Below are 15,619 nucleotides of genomic sequence, written 5' to 3' on the forward strand. Positions count from 1 at the left end.
GCTCTCCCACACCACGTGGGTGGGCACCGCCCCCTCCCCACTTCCACAAGCCCCGCTCCAACCATTCGGGCCGACTACGTCGCGGGCACGGCCCTCCCTCCCCCTGCTGCCTCGCCAGGTTCCACGGGGACCCCCGTGCCGTGATCGTGCAGACCCCGAGTTCGGGTCCCGAGCCGTCGGCTGGGCCAACCCTTCCTCTCAGGGTGCCCACTGGGGCAACCCCACTCGAGCACCAATCTGACTCTCCAACAAACACCCCTCGGGCTGGCAGGAGCGAGACTCACCGCCTCTTCCCCCCTCCCCACTTTGAACCCGAACCCCCAGCCGCGCCCCCTGGGCCAACGGGATCCATTTACCCGCCAGAGGGGCGCCCACTCCGGGCTGAACCGCGTCCGGGGGTCAAACTCCACGGGGCTCCCAGCGACCTCCCTCCGGGGCGCCTTGGGCGACGGCCAGGCCCGCATCGGCCGGGGGCGGGAGGCTCGGCGCGAACCCGGGGTCCGGGTTCGGACGGGGGACCCGGGACGAGGTCGCAGAGCCGGTCGGCATTCGAAACTGCCGGCGTTCCCCTCTCCGCCAGAGTCCCCTGAGTCAAGAGCAGGCCCAGACGCAGCCGGCGAGTGACAGGCAAGGAGAGGCAGAACTAGGGTCCCTCCTCCCTCTCCAGCTGCCCAGGTGGCGCCAAGCTCTTGGGTGTCAGCCCTCCTCCGTTCCCGCCTCTGCCCCGCCACTCAGCCAATCGCCACCAGGGCCCTGCCTCGGAGCCAATCAGGGAGTGGCAGAGCAGACACCCAACTTGAACGGTGCCCACGAGTATCGAATGAGGGACTTGACTGCACTGTCTCGCCAGGCTTTTCCAGTAGGTGGCAAACGAAATCCACACCACAGACACCGAGCAAGTTCGTCCTTAAAGGAATTGGAACCCAAGTCTTCCCTGGCCTTCCCCCCATGACCCCTTCCCACCCACCCCTGGGCCTTTATCTCCCGGGGTTACGTCCTCCACGTTTAAGCTGGTCTTGCTGGACCGAGTCTGCCAAACACTACCACCCCTTCTGGTTTCTGGACGGAGGCAGAGCAGCGGAATTGAATCTGAGAAGCAGTGTGGCCTAGGGGCTTGAGCACGGGCCTGGGAGTCAGAAGGACCTGGATCTTAGTCCCGGCTCCGCCACGTGTCTGCGGGTGACCTTGGGCAAGTCACGACTTATCTGTGTCTCGGTTACTCCATCTGTAAAATTAAGACCGCGAGGCCCATGCGGGGCATGGACTGTGTCCAACCTGATGAGCATCTATCCCAGCGCTTCATACGGTGCCTGGCACGTAGTAGGCGCTTAACGAATATGATTAAAGAAAGAAAAAGTTTCTGCCAAGTTTCCTTGGCTAAAAGCCCAAGAAGAGAGTTTTCAAGCTCGGTCGGGGGAGGAACAGGCCAGCTTTTTTAGAGCAAGAGCATCTACTATCTGCAATGCTGATGAAAAGAAATCAATAAATCTGAACTTTTCAGAGAAACAAGCCCTCCTCCTCCCCCAACCCACCCCCGTCCCCCCCCCCCCCCCCATCCACCCATACCGCTCAGACTCCCAACTTTGGTAGCAGGAAGAGTCCGGTTTTTTTCCTGGACGTGGAGCTTGGGGGTGGGACAACGTTTCAAGTTTCAGACTCGGAAACCTATTCGGCTCCCAGAGGAAGCTCCCCACAATCAATAACACCATCCGGGGCCACCGATGTCCAGCAGAGCTGGACTCTAAAGGAACAGCACTGCAATGGGAAAAGCAGACTCCCCAGGCCCGGAGCCTGGGTCCACGGGAGGTAAGCCCTATTTCGCCCCCACCGTCTCCCCACCGTCGCAAGCTTACATGATCTGGGCGACACTTAAGCAGGCAGGAGAGCGAGAGGAGAACTGGTAACTGGGAGAAGCTGTTTTGCATGAAAATGTTCTAAATGGTCCAAAGTTAATTATTGAGTTTCAGATGAAATGCAATGATCCACTAAGCAAACATTCCTCCTTCCAGCTCCTCTCTTTCTGCCACCAATTTACTCTGCACCCTCCACCCCGCCCAGCCCCTCGGCCCTGTGTGTGTGTGTGTGTGTGTATGTGGGGGGGGAAGGGGGGAGCCCCCACCTCCACCCCCCACCCTTCCCCACCCACCGCCCTCCCGGGCCGGGCAGCCCCACCCAGCGGACTTCTGCCAAGGCGGTCTGACTTGTCCAAACAGGACGCGGCCGTGATAAGACTCTGCCCACACCCTGCACTTCGGAAAGGCGAGTGAAGCAATTGATTCTGCGCATTAGCAGGGACAGGTGCGAGCGAAGGTGAAGTCTGAGCAAGCTCCTTCCCGACTCCACGCCCCCATCCGCCCCTAGGGTGGCGGCGTGGGGGCACCCAAGCCAAGGACGCACCTTTGGGGAGACGCTGCGGCCAACTGCCGGCCCCGCCGCAGGATAGTCCCGGGCTCCGGCCACGGCGATGCTCCTCTGACCCTGACTCCAGAGGGACAGGGGCCACACCCGGTCCGCCCTGGCCATGGCCCACACGCCCAGGACGCCAGGGCCCCACCCTAACCCTTCCCGGGAGGGTCCCCCACCCCTGGACCCCACCCTGCCGCCAGCTCCCGAGGCCAATTCTGGGAATCCCTGCCCAGGCCAGGGAACTGGCAGCCTGGCATCAGCAGGAAACACGCACAGGCCCAGTGGCTGGAGGGAGCCCACCCCGGCTTCCCCAAAACCAGGTGGCCCCGCCGCCAGCCGGCGGGACCCAAGGAGGGCAGGAGCGGCCGACCCTCGCAGCCGGGCCCCCGGGGGCCGGCGCCCCCAGATGACCCCACTGGAGCATCCCGGTGGCCAACTCCTTGGCGGAGGGTCAGAACGGGCCCGGGGGTACCGCCACCTCCTTCCGGCAGCGGTTTATGTGCAAGCCCGCGGGGCCTGGCACCGAGCCCCCGCCCCCGGCCGCTGGCACCTCTGCCCGGACCACCCCGGAGGGGCAGAGCCGGGGGTCTCCGACCCAGACGGTCAGGACGGGAGCCAGGAGCCTCCCCTGCCACCCCCCGAGGTGTTCCCCTCGCCAATTCCCGGGGTCCCGTCTCCCAGCAGGATGGAGTCTGGGCCGCCGCCCTGCTTCCGGGGTCAGGGCCCGTGCACGGCTACAGCTCCACAGGTTCCAGCTCATCCCCTTCTCTGCCCCTAGCGAGGCCAGGCGGCGGCTCATGGCTCACCAACCTCCTCTCCCAGACAATAATAGCCATTGTGCCCCGATGGCCCGGCCCCCTCTGAGGTGGCGGGGGGTGGGGGGGAGGCCGCTTGTCCGGCAGCAGCTGGGGCCGCCGCCAGGAAGCGGACCCCTGGGGAGGGGCAGCACACAAGCCCAGGGCGCGGTGCCCCCGCCGCTCCCCTCCCCCACCCCCCACCCCGCCCGCCCGTCTGGGGCTCCGGACGGGCAGGGCCTCGGCCAAGGCCCGCTAGGCTGCGCACCCGCCCGGCGCCCCTGGACTTTGCCCTGGAGCCTGTGAGGGACGGGCAGCCTTTCCCTAAGCCAAGGACAAAATCCCCTTCTGGCTCGAAGGTGGGGGAGGGCCAGAGACCCGTTCCAGGAGGGAATCAAGGAAACAGAGGCCAGAGACAGGCGTGGACGCTGGCCCAAGGCAGCGATGGGAGAGGAGAAGTCCAGTCTCTCAGGGCTGCAATACTCCAAGGGGGCTCCTGAGGCCCTCTGCCTGTCCTCTCCCAAGCCCCCCTCACCTCCCCCTCGCCTCCCAAGGGGTGTGGGCCACTAGGACACTCCACCCTCTCTGCTCCACCCAGTGGCAAGGCCAGGACAAATAGCTTCAAGAAGGTCTAGGCCAGCAGTGGCCAAACCGCGGCTCCCGAGCCACACGGGGCTCCCTTCTCCTGCTGCGCGACTCGCACGTGGCCGCTTTGACTTACTCGGCCGCTGCGGTCGACTTCAGGGGGCGCTACTCCAGCCTCCCCAGCCCCCAGCCAAGTGACCCCGGCCAGAGAGGGGGTAGTGCCATCCCACCCCCCCAGCCCCTGCCCTAGTTGTCCCATGCTCACTGCCACCGACCCCCCGCCGCCCGGAACCCCAGCTCTCCGCCATCCCTCCCCCGGCTCCCGGAACGCCCACCGGCCGTCCCAGCGAAAGGAGCTCTTTTTGATCGGCGGCTCTCGGCCGTATCTCGTGCCTATTAGTGGCTCTTTGGTTCGTGAGGCTCGGCCGCTCCGATCTAGAGTGAGGCTCGGGACCGGAACAGACGGGGGCGGCGGTGGAGACGGGGCCTCCGCTCGGAGGGCAGGCGGCCCGAGGTCAGACCAGCGGCCACCGGGCGGACGGGGGCGACCCCGACCCGGAAAGGTGAAGGATCTGCTGCAGCTGCAGCTTCGCTGGCCGGTAAGGAGGAGCTGACTTTCTCTGGCCCCAGTTGGGAAGGGACCATAGAATCAGAACGCAGAAGGTCAGCCCTCGGACACGGTCCCCACGGCTAAACCCTCCACGTCCCCACACTCTCGGGTTCCTTGCCAGAGCCGCAACAAAGCAGGCCCGAACCCCGATTTCCAGTCAGGGAGAAATGTCCCAGCAGACCCTTGGCCACAGAAAAGAAACGGGCTCCTAGGTTTCCATCTGCACCCGGGGCCTCTTCCACACTCTCCTTTATTTTCTTTGCTTTAGACTTCAAGGGCGAGGAGAAAGGCGCTGGCCCCTCCTTCAGACAATGCCCTCCTTATCAAGGCAGACTGCGGTCTGGCTTCCTGTCTCAAGCTCCTGCCTGGGCCTTCTTGGCTGTAGCAGGAGAAGCAGGTCTGGAGGAGAGTGAGCAGAACGTGCCCAGTCTCCCCAGGTGGGTGGGCGGCCTGCTGGCGCTCATAACTGGCCGTGACCCTCCCCTCCCCCTCGCCCCCCCGCCCAGTCAAGGGGAGGGAGAGCGTCCAGTGGACGAGCTGAGGGGCTGGCTGAGATGCCAGGGCAGCCATTAAGGCAACTCCATACTTGGCTTTCTCCCAGGCCTCCCTTTTCCTCACTGCATAAGCGAACCATTTACCACCCGAACGCACAGCCAGGTGGAAAGGGCACAGGCCCGGGAGTCAGAGGACCTGGGTCCTAGTCCATCCCGACTCTGCCACTGGCCTGCTGCGTGACCTTCGGCCAATCACTTCACTTCTCCGTGCCTCAATTTCCTCGACTCTAAAATGGGGATTCCATACCTGTTTTCTGTCCTTACACTATGAACGTGATGCGGAATCGGGTCCGTGTCCAACTTAATCTTTACCTGCCCCAGTGCTTAGTGCCCGACACAGAGTAAGTGCTTAAAAAATACTACCGCTACTATCATCGCTAGGCCTCGAGCAATTTTTCTTCTCAACCCAACCGGCAGACGACGCAGCCACAGGGGAAGAGAGGACGATCTCCAACCTCTGACAGACAGACAGAACAAACAGCGTGGCCTTATTCTATGCCAAAGCTGACTTGGAAATAGAACGCGAGGGGGAGCAGAGCCGGGAGGTTGCAGGGGGAGCGGGGAGAGATCGAGGGAGAGAAAAGGACCAAATATGAATGGGACCAGGAAGAATGATTCAATAAACTTGGATGTTCTCAGAGTCCGAGGCCGACCCGTTCCCCAGCGGACTGAGGTTTGTCAGTAATTACAATGAGTCTGTGTACCAGCATCTGGACACTTTTCTCGGTTCCCGCTGACGCCAACACGAAAACCCCCTCGAGTCCTAGCTGGCTGTTTCTCCGACACGCCGCTGGGTTAACTGGCCTCTCCCCACCCCCTGCACCCGGGACCACCGCTGACAATTATTCAATCTCTATAAAGAGAATGCCGACAGCCGGCGAAAAATGAATCAGGCAAGTTTAACGGGCGTTCCCCGATGCTCCTGCCCTGCGCCGGGAAGTCAGCTGGGAACAAAATCCCCAGAGCTGCCCATCTTGACTGGGCCAGAGTCTGGTTGGTGAGGGCCTCCGGCACTTTTTCGATGGAGGGAGGGTGTTATTCACCGTGCAAGCTGAAAGACCACGTCAAACGTCAGCTAGCTCTTCCTGACACAACGCTACGAAAAGGTCTACCTCTCTGCTGACACAAGTCCCAAAGTCTCTGCCAGCACGCTGACTATTTCAACAGTTTCCCTGGAGCGGAAGCTGTTAAAAATCAGCCGTCTGTGGGACCCCTCTGGTTTTAGGGGTGGTGGTGCAGGGGACCCTTCTCTCGAGGGAGAGCCCCCGCGACCATTTGGCTTAACATCCTTAATCCCCACTGCGAGTCAGAAATCCCGTAAAAGGAAAAACAAACTCACCAAAAATCAATGTTGATTTTCCAAGAAATGTCCTCCTTAACTGATTTCTGTAGAGGCAATAAGAAAACAGCCTGTAAAAATCATATTTACCAGGGAACACAAAATTATATTTACTGAGAACATGCCATACATGCTGAATTTTCAGAAAAGAGCAATTGCTTTTTTGCTTTTCACATTCCTTTTTATTTATGCTAAAATGCATACAATAGAATGGGAAAGCACGACAGACAACGATCATGCTCGGGGAGCCTGCAAATCAAGCTCAGGGAAATAATAACCATCTAATCAAAAAAATCCATCAATCAATGGCATTTACTGAGCACTCTGTTTGCAGAGCATTGTACTAAGTGCTTGGGAGGAGTACGACACAACAGAGTTGGTGGGCAAGTTCCCTGCCCGCTAAGACAGCAAAAGTGTTCAAATTTTAAAACTTGAGGGAGAATGAGGTCTTCGAGGCACCGACTCCGGTCCAAGTTTGGAGGTGTCACAATGGTGTCATTCTCTTCGTGGGTTTAGCCAAGGCACAAACGAGGCAACATTAGTTTCCAAAGTAAGTTTCTCTTCCATTTGCAGTTCTCTCTTCTTAGCTTTCGTTTTTAATCCTTTTCCAGAGTCAGCCCCAAAGCAAGAGGAACTCTTCCTGTCCTCCAAAAGTCTTCCCGGTGGCTCTGCAGGGACAGACAGCCCGTGCAGATTTTTATAGCCCAGATTTGGGGGTATTTTTTTTGGTTTGGTTTTTTTTTAATTCCCTTTCAAAAAGTGTATGCAGGCACAGCCATCGGGGCAACCCCAGTTGCTTAAACCTTCTTTCCAAAGAAGAGCCCTTTAGGGGCTTCGAGGAATCTCCTGCATCAAATCGAGCAAATCTTCAAATAGGGCAAGGCGCTTGAGAAAATGCAATGGCCTTTAATCTTGATTCCCAAAGTGACCACTGTGTTATCTTCATGGCAGACCAGGATTCTCCTTAAAAAAACAGCTCCAAGCTGCTCTTTCTGCCCTCCCTCTCCCTGGGGCCAGGGCCAACATGCTAAACACACAAACGCCAGCCCCCTCTCCCCACTGCCCCAGCACGGCTGGCCTCTCAGCGACACAATTTTGGAGAAGAGGACTGCGAATGCATTTTTGTCGCCCCCTCCCATCCCTCTCCCCCCCAACACCCCCACAGAGACACAGGCAGGCCCAGTGCAGCCAGGGGTGTGTGTGAAGAGGTTAACTGACTTCTCATTATGACATAACGCAGGCATCTTGGGCAATCCTGAGTGTGTAGAGACACGATAACTCCCTGGGTGGGGATTGGGAGTCGAGGGGCAGGGACAGGGGCCAGCCCTGGGCGACTGATCAGCAGAAAACTGCCTGAAACAGGAAAGAGCACACACATATGCCACTTGGAATGTATGACGCAAGCCCCGGCCCTGGAACAAAGCACAGGAAACAGCTCGCCTGCTGGGCTGGGGAGAAAGCCCAGAGAAACATTTAGGTGGCCCCCCTCCCTGACCTGATATTCATGAGCAGCTGGAGGTTTTTAAACAACAACAGGGGGTGGAGGTGTTTGTTCTCTGGGTGTGAATAATAGCACCGGCCTTTTACATGGGACCTGCCCTATTTACAAACACAGCAACCACACAGTAAACATCATCAGGGAACATGTGATTTTATCATATTCCGACGGCACAAAAGTCTCATAATTCACAGCGGCCTGGCTCTGGATCCCTCCTCCTGACCGCCCTCTCCCCCTCCCCGCCCTCTCCCCCTCCCCACACACACACACCCCACACACAGCCCCCCCTCCCTCCACCACCACCACCTCCGCCGCCGCCACCACCTCCGCCGGCCTACAGGGCACAACTGCGCGGTGCGGGCCGCACTAAGAGATTTCCTTGGAAACTAGAGTCCCGGGTGCGGGTCCGGAGCGGCCCTCCCCAGGGGATCCGTTGGCCAGCGCCGGACGAAGCGGCCGGAGGGACGGGGTGAACCCAGGAGGGCCGCGGCCCCGATGCACATTTGCTTCCAGCTCCATTTTCCAGCTCTCTCCTGGTCTCCTTCCAAGACGACTCTCCCTCTCTCTCTCTCTCCCCCTCTTGCAACTGTCGGTGCTGCTTGCCAGCCCGGGCCTGTCCTGCCGGGCTCCTGGGAGGGGGGTTTGGGGGAGGGGACGAGAGGGGAGGGGGCCCGGAGCCCGGGCTGGGGAGGCGCACTCGAGAATGGCATCCCCGTGACCATAGTAACCGAGTCGACGTTACTCTCTGGCAACTTTGCGGTTAAAAAGCCAAGCGGACGAGTCGTTCGCTCCGGACGGGGCTCCGCATCCCTACTCTTCCCTGGGGGTCTGTCTCTGGTGGTCTGTCTCTTGAGTAGCTGTCTCTGGGTGCCTATGATTGTCCGTCCTTAGGTGCCTGTCTCTTAAGTTCCTGTCTCTGAATGCCTGCCTCTTAAGTACCTGTCTCTGAATGTCTGTCTCTTGAGTACCTGTCTCTGAGTGTCTGTCCCTGAGTGCCTGTCTCTGGGTGTCTGTCTCTTGAGTACCTGTCCCTGGGTGCCTGTCTCTTGAGTACCTGCCTCTGAGTGTTTGTCCCTGGGTGCCTGTCTCTTGAGTACCTGTCTCTGGGTGTCTGTCTCCTGAGTACCTGCCTCTGAGTCTTTGTCCCTGGGTGTCCGTCTCTTGGTGCCTGTCTCTTGAGTACCTGTCTCTGAGTGTTTGTCCCTGGGTGTCTGTCTCTGAGTGCCCGTCTCGAGTACCAGTCTCTGAGTGCCTGATCTCTGAGTACCCGTCCCTGGATGCCCGTCCCTCGAGTACCCATCCCCGGGTGCCCGTCCCCGGACCGTGACTTGCGGTGACCTGGCCCTCTGTCCGCACCTCCCACATGAACCCCGAGCCCCGGGGAGGTCAGGGCGGCGGAAGCCCCCCCACCCACCCCCTCCCCTTACCCCACCCCCATCCCCTCTTCCCTCCCCTCCCCTCCCCCGGGCGTGGGAACTCTCTCGGCCTGCAGGAAGGCCAAGCGGGTCGGTAGCCCAGGGGCCGGTCCCGTCCGGCCCGGGGGGCAGCGGGGGTCACCGGGGGGCCGGGGACTGGACCCATCCATCCCTCCCTCCCTCCCTCCCTTCCACCCCGGCGGCCCGGAGGGTTGGTGTGGCGGGCGGGTGGCCCCCCTCGACCCCCTGCCGGACCCCGTCCGTCCGTCCGGCGTCCCGCGGCCCGGGACAGACGAGGGGAAGGAGGAGCAGCAGGAGGAGGAGAAGGGGGCCCCGCTTCCCCCCGTCTCCAGCTCATGACCGAGCCCGGGGGTGGGGAGGGGGCCCAGCCGGGGTCTCCCCCCCCCCCAGTCCCCCGGTGCCGTCGGGACGGAAGGACTGGCCGCCCCCGGAGAGAAGGGGAGCCGGGAGCCCGAGGGTGGCGGGTCGGGGGTCCGGGCAGGGCAGGGTCCCCGTGTCCTCGTCCCCCCTCTCCCGCGGGCCTCTCGGGGCCCGGCCGGCCGGCTCTGTGTGTCTCTCACCGTGTCTCTGGGCGTCTCTGGCTGTCTCTGTCCGCCTCCCCGCCCGCTCTGCGCGCTCTGCCCGGCGCCCGCTGGCTCCCTCCTTCCCCTCCCCCTCCTCCTCCCTCTCCTCCTCCTCCTCCTCCTCCTCCTCCTCCCCGTCCCCTGCCCCCTCCCCCGCCGGCTGCTGGCGCTGGGCCGGGCAGGGCCGTTGGGCAGGGCCGGGCCGGGCCGGGGTGGGGTGGGGTGGGCAGGGCCGGGCCGGTCCGGGTCGGTCCGGTCACATGAGTCGGTGGCGGCGGCGGCGGGGGGCTCCCCCGGGCTGCCCGGGCGGGGGCGGGTCCGCAGGGCGGGGAGGGGGTGTGGGGGGCGTGGGGGGCGCGGCCCTGGCACAAAGAGGCTCCCCGCCCCCAGTCACCCGGGGACAGGCGCCCCGCCCCGCCCCCCCCCCCCGGCTCCCGCCTCCCCGCCCCCTGCCCTCCCTGACCCGCGTCGTCCCGGGGGAGGGAGGCCAAGGGCTCCGTCTGCCTCCTCCTCCTGCCGCTCCTCCTGCTCCTGCTCCTCCTCCTGCTGCTGCTGGTGCGGAGGCCGGCGGCGGGGCCCGGGAGGCCGAGCCCCGGGGCCGGGGCGGGCCGGGGCGGGGCGGGGCGGGGGGTTGGCGCTCACTCACATCCTGTTTGCAGGCGGCTCCGGGGCCCCGGGGCCGGGCCGGGGGCGGGCAGCGGGTGGGGGGGCCTGCCCGCTCCCCCCGGGGCTCCGCCCGCACCCAGCGCCCGGGCAAAGGGGGCAAGGGGGCGGCCCGGGCCCCTCCTACCCTGGGCCCTTCCCCTCTCACCCGGGCCCTCCCCCCCAACCCGTGCCCCTCCCTCCCTGCCCCCCTGCCTCTCTCTCTCTCCATCCCTCCGTCTCTCACCCTGTGCCCCTCCCTCCCTGTCCCCCTACCCCCTGCCCCTCCCTCCCTGCCCCCCTACCTCTTACCCCTCTCTCCATCCCTCCCCTTTCACCCTGTGCCCCTTTCTCCCTGTCCCTCTCTCCCTCCCCCTCACCCCCTGCCCCTCCATCCTTCCCCCCACCCCGTGGCCCACCCTGGTCCTCCCGCCTTACCCCATGCCCCTCCCTCCCTGCCCCCCTACCCCGTGCCCCTCTCTCCCTCTCTGCCCCCTTACCCCGCACCCCTCTCTCCTTCCCTGCCCCCTTACCCCGCGCCCCTCTCTCCTTCCCTGCCCCCTTACCCCGCGCCCCTCTCTCCTTCCCTGCCCCCTTACCCCGCGCCCCTCTCTCCTTCCCTGCCCCCTACCCCGTGCCCCTCTCTTCCTCCCTGCCCCCCCTTTCCCATGCCCCTCTCTCCGTCCCGGCCCCCCACCCCGTATCCCTCTCTCCATCCCTCCCCCTCTCACCCCGTGCCCCTCTCTCCATCCTTCCCCCTCTCACCCCGCGCCCTTTCCTCCCTCCCCCTCTCACCCCGGGCCCTGCCCCCCACCCCTCCACCGCCCCCAGCGGGCCCGGGGCGAGGGGCCAGCCCCGCCTCCAGCTCAGTGGCCAGCCTGGGGCCCTGCTTTTTTTTTCCGCCCAGGGTGGGTCAGCCAGCAGAACAAAGACAAAGCCCCTCGGTTGTGGCAGTGGGAAAGGTTAAACCGTTCAGGGTCACCAGAGCTTCCAGATGTGCAGGGGCTGAGAGGTCACCGGGGGCCTGGGGCGGGGAGGGGTGGTCCTCCTCCCACCTAAGCCCCGCACCGCCGGACCAAGTCCGGGCCCAGCCGCCAGCCGGGGGCTCCCCCGCCCTGGACGGCCAACTCACTGGGGTCAAGAGTTGGCATGGAAGAATGGGGGTGGGCAGCGGGGAGGTCTGTCTCCCCCACCAGACTGTCAGCCCCTGGCGGGCACGGATCAGGTCTATCTGTGATAAATAACAATAAAAGAAAGAAATGATGGAATTTGTTAAGTGCTTACTTGGTGCCAGGCACTGTACTAAGCTCTGGGGTAGATCCAAGCAAATGGACAGAGTCCCCTGTCCCACGTGGGGCTCACAGTCTCAATCCCCCTTTTACAGAGGAGGTAACTGAGGCACACAGAAGTGAAGTGACTTGCCTGAGATGACACAACAGATGGGTGGCAGAGAGGGGATTAGAACCCATGACCTTCTGACTCCCAGGATCGTGCTCTATCCACTGTGCCACTTCTCCATGATGACTCTATGGTACTCCTCCAAGCGTGTATTACAGTGTTCTGCACACAGTCAGTCCTGGGTAAATACTCCCGATGGACCGATTGATGGATCGCTCCCAACGACTTCTCAGAGTCCCGTTTGTAGCTCGGCAGCCCCCGGCTTTTCCGTGAAGTTAAAGCTATGCAGGTAGTATGCGCAGTGCAGGTCATCGATCAATCAATAATACATCAATCCTATTTACTGAGTGCTAAATCATCCCTAAGGAACCACTGCATTCCTGCAGCAAACTGGACAGTGCGTACTGAGGCACCGGGCCTGCCGAGGCTGTAGATGGGGACGGGAAGGGACAGAATTTCCGTAGTTGGGGAAGCCTAAGGAATTGTAGGGTGTCGCCTACTGGGAAGAGCACGGGACGGAGTCAAAAGACCTGGGTTCTAATCCCGGCTCCGCTACCTTCTGGCTGTGTGAGACCTTGGGCACGTGACTTCTCGCTTCTCTGTGCCTTGGTTTCCCTAAATATAAAATGGGGATTTAATATCTGTCAGCCTTCCCTCACGTCTGATTATCTTCTATCTATCCCAGTGCTTGACACTTACATACCGCAGTATTATTATTATGAATTATGGCAGTATAGACCGGTGACCCCAGAGTGTCTTGCTCCCAGCTGAGCAGCGGTGAGAGAGGTGGGTGTGGGGGTAGGAGGTGGATGCCTTGGTCCTTGCTTGGGCTCAGCAGGGGGGTCAGGAATGCTGCGTGTGTCTTTAGCTGGGCACTCGGGGCACTGCCCGGGTACAGACTTAAGGCTGCTGTGGTCCCGGGCCAGCGGGGTTAGCATGGCCCGGTGGATAGAGCACGGGCCTGGGAATCAGAGGGACCTGGGTTCTGATCCCGGCTCTGCCACTTGTCTGCTGTGTGACGCTGGGCAAATCACTTCCCTTCTGTGGGTCTCAGTCACCTCCCCTGTAAAATGGGGAGTAAGATTGTGAGCCCCCAATGGGACTGGGATTGCATCCAAACCCATTAGCTTGTATGTACCCCAGGGCTTAGTACAGTGCCTGGAGCATATCGCTTAACAAATACCATCAAAAGAAAAATAAGCTGCTGCTTCTCTACCAGTCCTGCAGAGGAATTTAGCCATGTGCTTCACTTCCTCTCCTCGCCCTGACACCCTGTGGTGGCCCTCCCCTTTGTTGATGTGCTGGCTGCCTGCTCAGCATCCATTCTTTTGATCTTGTATTTACTGAGCACTTACGGTGTGCAGGGCACTGTACTGAGCACTTGAGAGAGTACAATACAAGAATAAACAGACACAGTCCCCCGCCTACCACGAGTTTATAGACTAAAGGAGTGAGATGTTTGCAGTGGGAGCCCCGCTCATTGGTGCCAACACTGCCGCCACGTCCGTGGCTCCCCTCTGTAGCCACGGGCACAGAAACCAGGTCTGCCGGGGCATGAGGCCCAGGAGCGAGGGATGAGACTGCAGTCACGCCTTCCCCACAATAATAATCTCTGTGGTATTGGTATACGCTTACTATAGGCTGAGCACTGTACTAAGCCCTGGGGTACATACAAGCTAATCAGGTATCCAGCGCGGGGCTCGCAGTCTAAAGTGGGAGGGAGAACAGGGATGAGCCCCCATTTTACAGGCAAAGGGAAGCTAAGTGACCTCCTCTAGGCCACACAGCAGGCAAGTAGCGTGGGAAGCAGCGTGGCCTAGTGGAAAGAACACAGGCCTGGTAGTCGGAGGGCCCGGCTTCTCATTCCAGGTCCATCACTTTGATGCTGTGTGACCGTGGGCAAGTCACTTCACTTCTCTGGGCTTTAGTTGCCTCATCTGCAAAGTGACAATGAAATACCTGCGCTCCCTCCTTCTTAGACTGTGAGCCCCATGTGGGAGCTGATTGTCTTTTATCTACCCCGGTGCTTAGTATAGTGTTTGGCACATAGTAAGCATTTAACAAATATTATTATTATTATTGTTGTTGTTATGACAGAGTCGAGATAAGCGTCCGGGCCCTCTGACTCCCAGACCTGTGCGTTTTCCACTGAGCTACGCTGTATTTGTCAAGCACTGACTCTTCACCAAGTACTAGGATAGATACAGTATGATCATCAGATCAGAGACGGTACCTGTCCAACATAGGTTTCCCAATCTCAGGGGGAGGAAGAATGGGTGTTTAATCCTTATTTCACAGATGAGGAAACTGAGGCACAAAAAAGTTAAGTGAGTTGTCCAAGTTCACACAGCAGGCGAGTGGGGAGGCAGGATTAGATCCCAGGTCCTCTAATTCCCCAGTCCAGTGCTCTTTCCTCTACCCACATTGCCATTCACAATCAAGACAGTGAGAAATTTCCTTCTGAGACCATGAATTCCCACTCCACCAAGGACCTAGCTAACATACCTTCAAGCTGCTGAGTGCCTTTGTGCCCTAGTATATGCGGGGGATAATAATAATTAATAATAATTATGGTATTTGTTTAGCGCTTACTAACTGCCAAGCACTGTTCTGAGCACTGGGGTAGATAGAAGGTGATTGGGTTGTCCCATCCCCATTTTACAGATTAGGTAACTGAGGCACAGAGAAGTTAAGTGGCGTGCCCAAGGTCACACAGCAATGCATGGCGGAGCTGGGATTAGAACCCACGTCCTCTGACTCCCAAGCCTGTGCTCTTGCCACAAAACCATGCTGCTTCTCTAAGTACACCTTGCTCAGTACAGTGATGGGCACTCAGTAAATGCTTAACAAATACCACAATATTGTTATTATTCCTGGGCCCACTTGAACTCACAGAACTTCCTGTCCAGTTTTGACTTTTTCACTCTCGACTGCACATTTGTCAGTCACCCTCATCTCTGGGAGCTGTGGGGGTCACCCCCAGGAGAGCCCCACATTCCCGACAGCAGCACGGGAATGAATGGAGGAACCCTAGATTCCCTTCTGGACACCCAAGAGAGACCCCTCCTTGCAGAGGAAGATTTCATTCACTCAATTGTATTTATTGAGCGCTTACTGTGTGCAAAGCACTGTATTAAGCCCTTGAAGATTTCGCTCTAACCAACTCGGGTTATGGGCCCGAAACCCCAACCTGGTCCCGTCCACCCTGCTGGCGGTCCCGTTTGTCAGCTTCCAGAAAAGAACAACCGCTCCTACAGGCCTGAGGGACTCCGGCGCACCAGACCATCCCAACCAAAACTTTGCATTGAATGCACACCTTTTATTCACCCCTTCTTCAGCTCCACAGCACTTACTTACAAAGCCATAATTTATTTACATTAATGTCTGCCTTCCCCTCTAGACTATAAGATCATTTTTCTTGTTTGCTTATTTATTTTACGGTATTTGTTATGCTTATTATTATCCAGTCCAGCGCTTAGAATGGTGCCTGGTACATAGTAAGTGCTTAACAAATGCCACAATTATTATTATTATATTCTAGGCACTGTCCTAAGCACTGGGGTAGGTTCAAGCTAATCAGATTGGAGGCAGTCCATATCCCACATGGAGCTCACAGTTTTAATCCCCATTTTTCAGATGAGGTAACTCAGGCACAGAGGAAGTGAAGTGACTTGCCCAAGGTCACACAACAGACAAACAGTGGACCTGGGTTTAGAACCCAGGTCCTTTTGACTCCAAGGCCCACACACTCTAACCAGTAGGCCATACTGCTTCTCCTGTGGGCAGAGAACCTG

General features: G+C 59.8%; 1 protein-coding gene across 4 annotated transcripts in view; it reads right to left on the reverse strand.

The window, feature by feature from the left end:
* Nucleotides 1-15,619, reverse strand: part of KLF3 (Kruppel like factor 3) — a 58,882-nt gene that overhangs the window by 12,141 nt on the left and 31,122 nt on the right. The window contains exons 1-2 of one of the 4 annotated variants that reach the window (XM_029083429.2): nucleotides 9,783-9,870; nucleotides 6,289-6,335 (exon numbers count right to left, since the gene is read on the reverse strand). Coding sequence is in view for 1 of the 4 variants with exons in the window: in XM_029083427.2 (XP_028939260.1) it covers nucleotides 6,289-6,335 (47 nt within the window). In the remaining 3 variants the exon portion in view is untranslated. Of the gene's footprint in view, nucleotides 1-356; nucleotides 928-2,397; nucleotides 2,544-6,288; nucleotides 6,336-9,782; nucleotides 9,871-15,619 lie in introns of those variants that run through there. The other 3 variants (XM_029083427.2, XM_029083430.2, XM_039914643.1) reach the window with 3 other exon arrangements.

The sequence above is a fragment of the Ornithorhynchus anatinus genome, chromosome 18, assembly GCF_004115215.2.
Source record: "Ornithorhynchus anatinus isolate Pmale09 chromosome 18, mOrnAna1.pri.v4, whole genome shotgun sequence".
Taxonomy (NCBI): domain Eukaryota; kingdom Metazoa; phylum Chordata; class Mammalia; order Monotremata; family Ornithorhynchidae; genus Ornithorhynchus; species Ornithorhynchus anatinus.